Source organism: Pholcus phalangioides, unplaced genomic scaffold (genome assembly GCF_987345545.1).
Source record: "Pholcus phalangioides strain wild (caught in Gottingen) unplaced genomic scaffold, Ppha-v1.0 ptg000003l_1, whole genome shotgun sequence".
Lineage (NCBI taxonomy): Eukaryota > Metazoa > Arthropoda > Arachnida > Araneae > Pholcidae > Pholcus > Pholcus phalangioides.
Genome location: NW_028301596.1, coordinates 20,143,970 through 20,156,987, shown reverse-complemented (window position 1 = coordinate 20,156,987; position 13,018 = coordinate 20,143,970). Strand labels below are relative to the sequence as shown.

Here is a 13,018-nt window from a genome sequence, read left to right as displayed (position 1 = left end):
ACGGTTAAATAGTGTAGATTGCTATATAATGTCGATAACTTCCTTTCTTTCAAACCGAGGACAACTCAGGTCTGTCAATAACTAGAGGTCTGGGCTGATTCCCATGCAGAATAACGTTAACTAACCTTGCTTACAACGTCGATGAAATTGCAATGACCTTGCATATTACGACATGCAACGTTCCGACTTGTTCATTGACATTACCCGTAAGTAGTGGGAAAAGGGGGTTACTGGAACAAAGGACTTAGTACAGTCAAGGCTAGGACCGGAAAAAGGCGCAAAAGGCGTTCGATGTACGCATGCGCGTCAGGTGCTTCTTGGGGGGGGATTATTCATAGGGTCCTTGAACTTCGGGAATATATTCTACAGGACTTTTTTTCATACGAAAATTATAATTGATCCGTTATAAAAGAATACCCAATATGATGTTCTCAAGAAAATCGCACCTGTCCCCTACTTTCACTTTCGGAGAAGATCGTTATGCACCTGTTCACCCGGGGGACGTTCTCAAGAAGGTGCACCTTGCTCGACCTACTTTTACTTTCGATATTGAACACCTGTTAACCTGTGGGAATATGGGATATACTTTTTTTTCAAGGGGGACGTTCTCAGAAGATGCACCTTGCTCGACCTACTTTTGCTGGCCTTTCCTTTGGATATAGAACACCTGTTAACCTGTGGGAATATAGCATATACTTTTTTTCCAAGAAAACTTTCACCGCTGACAAAAAGCCACTTTTACTTTCGGTCCGAACACCTGCTAACGCACTAGCATTCTCATATTAAATCACTGCATTTTCTTCCGCAAGCGGATAACGCCAACTACCTATTTATACAGGTGCTACCCTCATTTTCAGTTGCTTCATCTGCTGCTCCTGAAGTAGTTCCACGTCTTCACGAACTCTCGTGTAAGTAAAAATTTAATATTTCTTATATTCTATTTTATTTTCGTTTTAAATAATTATAGATAGACGATAAAATATTTTTCATTATATTTTCAGTTATCTGCCATGGAAACAACATCCAGCAAGGATACTATGAACGCCGTAAAACGTGTTCAGAAGGAAGATGAGACCAACTCGATGAAACGTCCGAAAATAGCACCCAGCGAAGTGAGCATGTTTCCCGTATGTGATGGCGTACACCTATCGGTAGTCATCTTCAAAAATACTTTAAAAGTTCACTTACGAATGTTTGAATCTGGTGGAGATGGATCCCTTATCCCTACAAAGAAAGGGATATCGATGACGCCCTACGTATTTGAGACCTTACGGGAGATGATGTCGAATGAACCCCGAAAAGTATTCTTTTTTGTGGTATGCGAAGATCTGTTGGTGAAGTCAGACGGAGAAAAGGTGTTGCTTCAACCGATTTACAAAAAAGAAGACGGTACATTCAATACGGCTAAGAACTATATAACAATCTACCGCGATTGTTTCATGAAGTTAGCTGATCCGGCAGCGAAGTGCTCGTCGTATTTAAGACGTGTGAAGTGCATCGACTTCATGCAGGATTGCATGAAGAAAAACGGATCATTTTCAGAGACCGCGGATCCTGAAATTGCATATGCTGAAAAACTCAGTGACATGCTCGAGGAATGTATCAACGACATCTTCCAATGTGATGGATGTGATCTTGATGCCCCGGGTCAGAGTTCTCATGATTGTTTAAGCCAATCTTTTGACATACGACTCGTGCGATATTTCAACCGGGCGTTCGCTAAAATTAACATGAAGAGTATTGCTAGGGATTTGAATGTTCATCCGAACTTTTTAAACAAGTTAGATTTTGAAAACTTTATTTTACGCGTGAAGGACCTCTATTCACGTAAAGATCCCCTACCCTGTTGGATGCTATGAGGGAAATAGCCCCATCAACTTTCTTCTCCCCCCCCCCCCCTTAGGTGAATAAAAACCCCATCCGCTTGATGAACTCTCCTCACTTGAAAGATGTCGGATCTTAACGAAGATTTTCTGGACTTTGGCATACCTCTTGACGAACTGAACGCGTTGTGCGACTTCTACGAAATCGAAGAACATTTTAGCGAAGTGCAACCAGACTTCTTCGATACACCGTCTTCTCCGAAAAAGCAGAAAGTTACTGTAAGTACTTTTGATATTATTACTTCAAATTTATTTTACAATTAATTCTAATTAGTATATATTATGTTTGGGTTTGAAGAAAGACTTGATTTTGAAATGTTTAAATTTTCCGGTTCAAATACAGGGATTTTTCTCTAATACTGGATTACACGTTACCCATATGGAAGACTGGTTGAACTCTAAACATTAGATCCAACCCAGTAACATTTTAACTTTCACAAATCAGAGTTCAAATAATAGGAAGAAAAAAAAATTTTCGTAGAATTTATGAAATTCTGTCATTGTGCATTTGAATCAAAATATTTTAATAGACAATGAATTCCCAAGTTTCTAGAACATTGCAAAGCATTGACGGTTACTATATTATGTATCCAACTGAGTATAAATTCTCTTATATTTTATTGAACAATAAATATTTATCAACACCGAAAAAAGGGTTTTATAATGGGGAGGGGGCTAGTTTTGATTCAAAATAATCATACTTTGGTCACATGAGATCTGAAGTATTTGGGGGGGATATCATTATATATAAATTGATTTTGTGTGTGTATATATTCTCTATGGAAATCTACAATTTTAGATCGATCGTCGTCAAATTTTGCATATGTACCAAATGGGACCCGACTTAAACAATAGGCTACTTTTGTCAGACCTGGGTAAATGGGTTAAAAACTGTCTGGCAACAAATGGGTTTTGGGTCTCAACAATTACTTTCAGAACGTTTACTTTGGTTACCGTGGTTCCCTAACAATACGTTTCAGATATGCCTTTATTAATGGTTTGTCACTTCTGTCAGTGTATGTATAATAGTTTATGCCTTTATAATGGTTTGCTACATTTTCAATACTCCCAGTAATGAGGCTTTTCGAATAGACGTTATAATCATCATCGCTTTGAGGACCTGGAAAATGGTGATCCTCATTGAAATCAGTGTTAAAATTGCTGATTTTACTATAGAAATGCAGAAATTTAGTGGGGTTTTTCACCACATAAATCATTTAAAAAATTGTATTGAATTCTCAAGTTTTGAAATATTGAGTCCGTTTAGAGATACGAAGCCCAAAAAAATTAAATACGAAGTAATTAGTCGGGACTATTTTCGAGTTGGATATTCATGCAATAACATTGCTTTCAACTTTTCATTTATATCTTCTCAAGCATGAAAATTAATGTCTCCGTTAATATTCAACTGCATAAATTCATATAGTTTAAGTTGTTTTTTAAATTAATTATGGACCCATAAAGTGCATCGAAGAAATTCCACAGCTTTAACCAAGCATTTGCGGAAGCTGAAATAGGCAGATGGATAACTTGAAGTTCAAAAAGAAGGGTCGAAATACCTAGCTCTCTTTAAGAAAGGAAAAAAAATATATATATACATTTCTACGTTTCTGAGTCATCATATTGGTTAACTTAGACACGGTTTGCATGTCCCTCAAAGAAAGAGGGAGATATCAAGTGATCCAAAAAGCTTCATTGAAGAAAACCCGGGCAACGTCGGGTATTATAGCTAGTATTTTATGAAGCGCAAAACTTTTCCGGATTGACGTTTGTTAGCGTTAGATTTTTCTACTCGTTTAATCAAATCTATTAGACATATTTTCAAAATTCGTATTTACCCATTAACGGAGAATAACAAAAATAATGAGGATACCACTTCAGCCATTTATTGACAAAGGAAAAAATTAAAATTTCGAATGACAAATTTCCATACCAACCGGCGTTAATGGGTTAAGAAACGAAGTAAAAGTTTTATAAAAAAGGACCGGTATTTTCTGGTAAACCAAGATCTGATCTTGGAGAATGAACTCCAATGTTTCCCTAAGAGTTTTCCTGTGAATATTACTTCAAAGTCGCTTATATACTCAGTGACTCAAATCGATATGCTATATGAGAGATGTGAACAACTTAAGAGTTACATTAATTGAGAACAGGTCAGAAATATTTTTTTCCCAGAAGAGAAAAAACTTAAAAACCATAAATCAAAATTCCACATTTTTATGCATATTAAACAGATAATAATTAACCATGTCTGCACAAGGCAACTTCAGTATGGATAGTGAATGATATGTCTGACATAAGAATCGATTGAGATAAAAATCACATAACGATAAAATTAATGTCTTTCTCCCATATCGTCAACCATGACCGTTTCTTTCATTATAGTGTTTGATGTTGCCATTTAATCTTATGGGTACCTGATGTTTACGTATTTTGTTTTTCCATAAGACAACTATTTTTATTTATATGAATAGTGTATTATTTCAGATAAAATGAATAGATTTTTTGTACCCACTTCGTCAGGTATTTTATCTGTTTGTATTATTATTTCTCAGACGTTGTTGCATTTCTACTTTCAGGATGCGCAATCGAACTCTCATGAACAAGATGGTTGCTTGCCAGACACATCGAAACAGACGGTAAGTAATCAAATTTATAGATTACTGAGGAAAAAACATAAACATATGAAAGGATTCGAGAATTTTATTATTATTTCTCAGACGTTGTTGCATTTCTGCTTTCAGGATGCGCAATCGAATTCTCATGAACAAGATGGTTGTTTGCCGGGCACATCGAAACAGACGGTAAGTAATCAAGTTTATAGATTACTGAGGGAAAAACTTAAACACATGAAAGGATTCGAGAATTTTATTATTATTTCTCAGACGTTGTTGCATTTCTGCTTTCAGGATGCGCAACCGAACTCTTGCAAGACTTGTGGTAAGGTGTTTAAAAGGTTACATGATTTACGTCGACATACAAGAATCCACTCAAAAGAAAAAATTTTTACTTGTAGAAAATGCAGCAGACGCTTTTCCCGAGGCGATAACAGACGAAATCACGAGCGGCAATGCTTTCATGGGGCGGGTGCTCCCCCAAACCAACAGGAAGATGCGTTGAACACTTTCACAGTTATAGTGATAGAACCAACTTCCGATAACGCATATGACCCCATTCTTTTCTTTAACGAGGTTCGAGTCGAAATACAAAACATCATACTCCGGGAAGTAGGTGTGAAAAAGGCTCTTAAATTTTATATTGTGCTGAACGTTCTCTTCTCAAGAAGAACAGAATCCAATGAAATTGAATTTATACAACCTTTTTTCCGCTCGAGAGTGGAACTCATACATTCTGAGGATGAACTCGGTGATAAGATAGATTCAGCTATCAAAAAAATTCTGTCTTCGCTCGACGAGTTTACAAGAATGGGCAGCGGGTGGGTCTTTGATAAGGTTTTAAAATTAGACCTGAATATAGCTGCCTACAACCCATTAGCAGCAGCTTCTTACTTACCCATACCTCCATCAATCGTGAACAGAAAAGCGATTATAAACATCTCAAACACGGATAATAAATGTTTTATTTGGAGTGTATTAGCAGCCCTTCACCCCCAAGACGAGAATCCGCAACGAGTATCAAAATATCTACAGTTCGAGCATGAGTTGAACATGGGTGGGATAGAGCTCCCAGTCAAAATAACCCAAATAAATCGCTTTGAAGAACAGAACCCACACATTTCTGTCAATGTCTATGGGTTAGCGGATAATGAAATCTTCACGATGAGGGTGACAGAGGCAACCCAACGTCTTCACCACGTTGACTTGCTATACATATGTAACGAAAATACCAGTCATTACAGTCTAATAAAAAACATGAGTAGGTTGTTATCCCCTCTAACTAAGCATAAAGGTGCTCGGTTCTATTGTCCTTACTGTCTACACAGGTTTTCTAGAGAAAATTTGTTGGTCGAACATAAAGAGTATTGCAAACCTCACGGTCTACAACGAATATGTATGCCTAATGAAGATGAAAAATGGCTTAGATTCACTCAGCACCAGTATCAGCTACGTGTTCCTTTCACGATTTACGCTGACTTTGAGTGTATCTTAGAGAAAATTTCTTGCTGTACTCCGAACCCAACACACTCATCCACTACCCACACAGAAAAACATGTACCAAGTGGTTTCAGTTATATTATAGTAGGCCCTGACACCACACTTTATAAACCCCCAGTGGTGTATAGAGGAGAAGATTGCGTGCAGGTATTCCTTCACATGCTGGTGAAGGAGAACGCTAGCATTCAAAACATTCTTAACACCGTGAAGCCCCTTAACATATCCCAAGAAGACGAGAAAAAATTTCAGGATGCTGTTGTATGTATGACGTGTGAGAAACCGTTGGGTGGTGATAGAGTTCGACACCATGACCACATATCGGGTGAGTTCGTTGCAGCGTTGCATAACGCGTGCAATTTACAGCTGAAATATTCTAACCATGTACCTGTAATAATACATAATTTGAGAGGGTATGACAGTCATCTAGTCATGCAGGCGGCAGGGCTCTTCAAAGATCAGGATATCTCAGTCATCCCTAATAATTTGGAGAAATACATTTCTTTCTCGATTGGGGATTTACGTTTCTTAGACTCATTTCAATTCCTACCGGCTTCTTTAGATAAGTTGGTTGGCAATCTTACCCGTTCAGATTTTCGATTGACTGACAGCATTTTCGAAGATGCTGACCTACTTGTGAGGAAAGGGGTGTACCCGTACGAGTACATCGACTCGTTCTCTCGATTTTCAGAGACTGAATTACCACCCCGCGAAGCTTTCTTCAGCAGTCTAACTGGAACCGATATAAGTGTGGATGATTACACTCATGCACAACTCGTATGGGAAAAATTCGGCATTCAACATCTCGGTGATTATCATGACCTTTACGTAAAATCAGACGTGCTTTTACTAGCAGACGTGTTCGAACGTTTCAGGAACCTTAGCATGAGCTATTACAAAATTGACCCTGCGCATATGTATACAGGCCCTGGTTTGGCTTTTTCGGCATGTCTGAGGATGACCGATATTAATTTGGAACTTCTCACAGACATAGACATGCATTTGTTTTTTGAATCCGGTATTAGAGGAGGTGTTTCTATGATCACCCATCGTTACGCTGAGGCTAACAGCCGATACAGCGAACAGTTTGAACCCAATCAACCGACCAAAGAAATAGTGTATTGGGATGCAAATAACCTTTATGGTTACGCTATGTCCCAATACCTACCATATTCAGGTTTCCGATGGTTGAGCACAGAGGAAATATCTAACATAGACATCGCAAACGTTCCCGAGGACTCTCCGAAAGGCTATGTCTTAGAAGTCGGGCTAGAATACCCCAAAGAACTTCACAATGACCATAACGATTATCCGCTAGCACCTGAAAACATGGTGATAACAGAAAAGTTGTTTTCAAACCATATGAAGAGCGTGTGGGGGAAAATTAACCCGGAGGGGAAACCGTCCGAATGCACAAAGCTAGTTCCCAATTTATACGACAAAGAAAACTATGTAGTACATTATCGCAACCTCCAACTCTACCTCACCCTCGGTCTCAAAATAAAATATATAAAAAGGGTTATAGAGTTCAATCAAAAACCGTGGCTGAAACCGTACATTGACTTTAATACCGAACGCCGTCAAGCAGCTTCGAACGATTTCGAAAAATCGTTCTTCAAACTGATGAACAATGCAGTATTCGGGAAAACCATGGAAAACCAGCGGAAGCATGTTAACGTAAAAATTGTGCATAAGGAGAAAAAAGCTAAAAAATTAATTGCATCCCCAGCCTTTGAAGCCTTCAGAATTTTTAGCAATGGATTGGTTGCCATAAAAATGAAAAGGTTAAAACTGAAATTAGTTCGTCCTATGTATGTGGGTTTCGTAGTTCTGGACGTGAGTAAAATCAAAATTTATGATTTTCACTATCGGTGGGTTAAATCACGGTTCGGAGAAAAAGCGCAACTTCTCTTCACCGACACAGATTCGTTAACGTATGCAATCGAAACCCAAAATCTACACCGCGTGATAAAATCCAACATGGACGAATTCGACACTTCCAATTTTCCTCCAAATCACACCCTTTACAACCCTCATAACAAAGCAGTGCTCGGGCTGATGAAGGACGAATGCCCCGGTGACCCCATTCTATCGTTTGTCGGTCTTCGTTCAAAAATGTACAGCATTGTTACGGCTAAGGAAAACAAGAAAACGGCCAAGGGAGTCAGCAAAACCGTTTCCTGCAATCAACTGCATCATGAGCTGTACAAGTCTTCGCTTTTCGATCAAGTGCGGTACAGACATACGATGGTAAAAATCACGAACACTAAGCACCAACTCCACACAACCATGGTACGAAAAGTAAGTCTTTGTCCCCTTGATGACAAACGCTATATATTAGATGATGGGGTTTCAACATTAGCTTATGGACACCACGCGATTAATCCCCACGGAGAAGAAGAAAGTTGATGTAACCAACAGAAAAATAAATGCTTATTGTACATGTTTCTAAACGATTGTGTGTGTGTGTTTTTTTTTTTTTAACAACAGGAGACACAATTCAGAGAAGAAAATCTTTATTTCCAGTACGTTTTTTACAACTCAAGCCATCTTTTCATATATTTTTTATTTCTTATGTAATAATGCGGTAAACTTATCTCGTATAAACCTTGAAGAAACTCTTTCTCACCCGGAACAGGTTTCTTTTTTTGAATGCTCACGACACTGGATAACAGTTCGGAAATATTTGTATTATCTATCTCCACCCCTTTATACACAAGCTGACCGCTCGGTGACCATTTGATAACATTTGGGTAATCTTTAAGGTGACTTATAATTTTTCCCGATATTTCACGGTGAGATTTCGGTAAATTTAACAATATATCAGATGTTGCACTTTTCTTCAACGGCGGTTTACTGAGATCGCGCATTTTAGGTTCTTCTTCTTCTTCATCGAAACGGTCGAGTGGCGAATTGTTTCCTAAGGCAGTATTCCTCTTGTTCAAAATCTGTTGATAAAACTTTATTTTAACCTCGTTCGGTAATTCACTGTTCAGTATCTTCGCCATTTCAGTATCTAGTTCCGTAAGCTGCGGCTCTTTAATAACATGGCGGTTCATTCTATCTTCTGGAACAAGTACCATAACTTTTTTAGCGAATTCCATGTCCTATCAGACTTGAAATCAAACCGATTGCAGCGGGTAAAAGAACTTGAAGGAAACCACCTTTTTGTATGAGGATCTTTCTCTTTTTATAAAGAGGTGTTTTCCTCTTTGCTAACGTACGGAGCAAACCTTTATACTTTTGAAGTTTAGCTTTTTGGAGGGTGGATATTGGGATATTACCATGCAGTAAATTCAATGCACATTCACAAACGGTTTTGATGTCAGAATTTGGTAACCGCTTCAATAATTCTTTACGTTGTCTTTGAGGACATCCGCTTAACAATCTCAGCACTTGTTGCTTCCTCGCGGACATATCGTTGAATAAATAGTGTCGCTGACGTACCCAGTCTTTTAACGTCTCGGTTGATAGACATACTGCGTTTGCGTGGGTAACACGTTGGTGCGTAAACGCATTTTTTCATCCGTTTCTTGCCTAAGATCGATCGATAAATATGAATACGGAGATTTCGTTGCATCTGCGTAACTTTCTTCGAAAAAATTTAATTTCGTAGGATACAACTGTCTCCCCAAATGGGTGATTTGGTTCAAATCCCTCCGGTTTTTAAACAGGAAAATATAATGCGCGTTTAGCGTTATTTCCCGCAGTTTCTTATGAAAGAAATTCTGAGTTACAAAGATAACCGATAAATTTCGATGGTGGCTATACTTAGTAAATAGCTTAACCATTTTCTCTTCTCCCGATAACTCTGACATAAAATCATCGAAAATCAGTAAGGCATTGGAGACTCCCTCGAAATTACAATCGTCTCGGAATTCAACATCTCTAATTTCCTCGTGCAGTGGCTGAGATTCTCCGTAAAACCATATCACGCGTTTCGGTAAAGGTTTGATAAGCCTTTCACGATGTTCGAGCAGACCCTTTAAAAAATATGTTTTCCCGCTACCGCTTGCACCTGCACAGACGGCAGTGAATGGATGGTGTAACGTTAACGGTTCCATCGTGAAAAATGATGAGACATGAGTTGTGCAAATCAATTTTATTAAAAAGAAAAGTATTTTCTTACAAAGTTAAACACACGTAAATCGTTGTTCACATTGAAGCGAGATACAATAGAATTCATACTTTCACCCATACATTTACAGTACACGTAATAAATAACATAATAGCCACAAACTTGGGTATCAGCTGACTGCAGCGCCACGTCATTGTAGGTGAGTCGTTGATATCTTCTCAGAAATTTCGTGATATTACCTTTCTGAAAGTTTGAAGGATGTCTTCCGAATGAGTCAAAAAACTCCGCGGTCAAATTGTCATGAAGATATATAGCCAACCAATGTGTTCCAGACTCTGCACTGGTATCTGTGTTAACGATCAGAGCTGTAGGATAATTTCGTATTCTCGAAGGCAACGCGTCACTAGCGTAAACGTTCCTGAAAACTTTTTTCGTTTTCGGGTCTCTGCGGAGTGCTCGACGAATCTGTTCGGAATCCATCAGCCAGAGAAATCGCACAATACACTTCTCGATTTTGTTATCTCTATAAGGTTCTGAAACTCACCATATATGATTACCGAGATGGTTTTAGGTAGTGCTTTCGCAAACTTTAGTTCCACACGTAGATTACTATGTTTCACCAAGTGTAAGTGTCCGCAGTCGCTCTGGTCGGGGAGTAGGGAGAAACAAAATAGAGTGTAACCACTATGAAATTCTTCTCTGGTTATGTCTATGCCACGATCTTCCTCGACTCGAAACAGGTTATTGTAGGCTCTTACGGTGTTTCCGGTCTCAAAGTTAGGCTCTAGGGGTTTGTGGGGGACTGGTCGACCATCAACATATACGGAGACGAAGTTGAGATCGTAATGCTTGAAATCGAACGGGTTGCTTCTAAATGTACCGTTGAAAGATTCATTGTCAACTAGGCCGATGATAACTCGTTGAGGCATTGCACCCAGATACACATTGTCTTGGACGAATGACATGCTTCCCTGTGCCACAGAGTAAACCTTACAAAGTACTCTATTGATAGGGTATTTCGCAGTGGTCTTCTCCAATGCTTTAGCATGCCCGATGGCAACAGCTGGGTTAACTCTCACCTTCCTTACAAAGAGGCTGGCATGATCTATGTGCACGTTATAATCAGCTGTCGAGGATATTAGAAAAAACGATGGCTTCGAACGCACTAATCTAAGTTTAACATCTACCAAGTTGAGTAACAGTCTTTGTTGAAAAAAAAGTGAACAGTGTACTCTTCCCAATAGGTCGTAAGATCTGCTGTTTGCAATGTGTTTTGACCGCTCTTTCATACCTTCGTTATTTTCGTGGTCGGCCATGGAACCTGCAGTGTCCTTGTGGAAACCTTCCATAGTGAGGGGACCCATCTTCGCATCTCGACCATAGTTCAGCAAAGTTTCGATATAGGCTCTGTAAGGGTAGGTGTGAGACGAATTCGTGATATTCCTACCATTGAGAGAGACGTCCACTTGGGAGAAGAGGGAATGTAGCGGTAGATTCGCAGGAGAAACTAGGTCGGTATCAAGAAGTGGTTTACCGTCCTTCTTTGTGACCCTCAACTTGACGTGTAGTTGTGTGGAAGATAGGTCTATGTAATCTTCGGTGCTACCTGTAATGTTGAACTCAATCGGACCGTCTTTAATACTGGAAAGTGGGAGAAATTCAATCCATTCTCCACCTTCTATGGCGGTTTGAGTAGGGGGTAAAGCGAACAAATCTACTTCGCTTTTGAGACACTCGGGTGAGTTTGTCATGATGAGAGCCATCTTCTCAATCGAAAATATCGGGTGCTGTTGCCTTCCTAGCTTTCTTACGAATGACGTTTTTTCTCGCTAAGCGTTTCCTTTTATGTCCTCCGAGCATTGTTTTAACTTTCGTAGAAGCTTTATCACTCAGCAAGCGACCAGCCTCTTTTGCTCTTTCCACCGCAGCTGTTTTCAAATCTCTACCTTGTACGACGTCATTGGCAAAATCTACACCTGACCTGAGAACCTGACGGCCAAGAGCCTTCGCTCCTTTTTTGAACAAAGGCATAGCCGATCGGAAAAGGGAGCTGAATATTGAACCGAAACCGTAACCCCGTTGCAGTGGTATACCCTGATAATATCCAAGACCTTGACCCGCTTGGTTGACGTAATAATCAGTTACGCTATCTATACAACAGCGATACGGGTGGTAAGACATCATAAATGTTTCAGTCGGAAGTGGAGTTTAACTATCACCTTCCCACGTTCAAATGACACGAGATGACCTGTGTGCGTCCTTATATGAATGTGAACTGTTTCAAAACTCCTTCGGGCTAGAGGGATGTAGTGACCCCTCTCGAAGGCTGCGTTGACGATGTCGCCATCGTGTCCTTCGGTTTTTACGATTCTTAATAACGGGGCAAAGGTGTTGCCGACAATCTGCGGTTCGACTATATCACAATAAACGTACAACAGATGAAAGTCTAGTTTCGGATCAGCCGTGAAAGGCCCCTCTATCATCATTCCTTTTATCTCACCGGGTTCAAAACCTAGATTCTCTGCTATTCCTGTATGTAGAATTAACTTAGCACCTTTCCTCGTAGCCACCTTCACTTTTTTCGTGGTTTTGTTGAAAATCAAATCAATATCTTCCTTTCTAAAATTTCTCGTCATCACCTTAATCAGGTCTGTGGTACTCTCGTAGAAACCACAAGGGATGACACCTTTTTTTATCACTCCATCTCCAGAATTAAATTCAAAGCTGTTAGACCGTTCCGTTATGTTGTGGAAAGAATGGGGAAATATCAGCTCTGATAGAGCTACTTCCATATCCGAATCAAACTCTAACGCGCTGGGGAGTTTTGTGACGAAGTTGGAAAGGGTGTTATCAGGAAAGAAATTCATGCTCGAATCGCTTGGGAGCGTTAAGTAGAACGAAGCCATCTTGTTGAAATGAGTAAAGATGGATTGAGTCGCTGTATT

At 39.4% G+C, this 13,018-nt stretch overlaps 2 protein-coding genes across 4 annotated transcripts in view; both read left to right on the top strand.

Annotated features, from left to right (window-relative positions):
- The window catches only part of Msp300 (Muscle-specific protein 300 kDa), a 326,596-nt gene that overhangs the window by 82,908 nt on the left and 230,670 nt on the right, over positions 1–13,018 (top strand). The window lies entirely within an intron of this gene.
- On the top strand, positions 270–8,404 carry LOC149088237 (uncharacterized). The gene is made up of 5 exons (XM_089245611.1): positions 270–908; positions 1,002–2,102; positions 4,463–4,522; positions 4,628–4,687; positions 4,793–8,404. The coding sequence occupies exons 2-5, from the start codon at positions 1,950–1,952 to the stop codon at positions 8,402–8,404; spliced, it is 3,885 nt and encodes a 1,294-aa protein (XP_089101737.1). The 5' UTR covers positions 270–908; positions 1,002–1,949.